Here is a 993-nt window from a genome sequence, read left to right as displayed (position 1 = left end):
GGGGTTGGGGGGTGCCCCCCTGGCCCCGGGGGGGGACACGCCACCACGGACACCCCAAACATGACTGGAGGTGACACCGGTGTCAGGTGTGTCACAGGAACCGGGTTTGGGGGGGACATGCCACCACAGACACCCCCATGGGGCTGGAGGTGACACCGGTGTCAGGTGTGTCACAGGAACCGGGTTTGGGGGGGACACGCCACCACAGACACCCCAAACATGGCTGGAGGGGTCAGGTGTGTCACAGAACCAGGTTTGGGGGGGACACGCCACCACGGACACCCCAAACATGGCTGGAGGTGACACAGGTGTCACAGAACTGGGTTTAGGGGGGATTCAGGGCACCCCAAACATCCTCACAGGGGGCTGGAGGTGTCACAGGGCTCAGGTGTGTCACAGGAATTGGGTTTGGGGGCGATTCAGGTGTTCAGGGATGTCCCCAAAGGTCCCTGTGGGGTTCCCCCAGGGTTTGGGGTGCCCAGTTTTTAAGGGGCCCAGGTTTGGGGTCCCAGGTGTCCGGGAATGCCCCCAAAGGCTCCCCCAGTTTTTGGGGTGCCCTGGTTTTGGGATGCCCAGTTTTCGGGGTCCCCAGTTTTGGGATCCCCAATTTTGTGCTCCCCAGTTTTTGGGGTGCCCAGCTTTGGGGTCACTCACGTCGTTGGTGGGCGAGTCGGGGGGTCCCTCCCCCGGCGTCTCCTTCTTCTTCTTCTTGTAACGCCGGGGCTGGGCCGGGTCCTCCCCCATGAACACCTCCCTGGGGACACCAGGGGACATCAGGGACACAGGGGGACATGAGGGGACACCCTGTAACCCCGGTGTCCCACCCAGTGTCCCCAATGTCCCCCCAGTGTGCCGCCCAGTGTCCCTCACCGGTGTTTCCAGCAGGCACACCCCTGTAACCCCGATGTCCCCAATGTCCCCCAATGTCCCCCAGTGTCCCTCACCGGTGTTTCCAGCAGGCACACCCCTGTAACCCCGATGTCCCCAATGTCC

The 993-nt window shown here is 63.2% G+C and overlaps 1 protein-coding gene across 1 annotated transcript in view; it reads right to left on the bottom strand.

The window, feature by feature from the left end:
- LOC102044834 (chromodomain-helicase-DNA-binding protein 3) overlaps positions 1–993 on the bottom strand; it is a gene marked incomplete at its 5' end in the record, with an annotated part of 28763 nt that overhangs the window by 18554 nt on the left and 9216 nt on the right. Inside the window, 2 exons of the mRNA XM_031065397.1 lie at positions 655–754; positions 945–967. Coding sequence (XP_030921257.1) covers positions 655–754; positions 945–967 — 123 coding nt within the window. The remainder of the gene's footprint in view (positions 1–654; positions 755–944; positions 968–993) is intronic.

Source organism: Geospiza fortis, unplaced genomic scaffold (genome assembly GCF_000277835.1).
Source record: "Geospiza fortis unplaced genomic scaffold, GeoFor_1.0 scaffold1363, whole genome shotgun sequence".
NCBI lineage: Eukaryota > Metazoa > Chordata > Aves > Passeriformes > Thraupidae > Geospiza > Geospiza fortis.
Note: the sequence above shows the minus strand (reverse complement) of the source record. Positions and strands in the feature narration are given on the sequence as shown.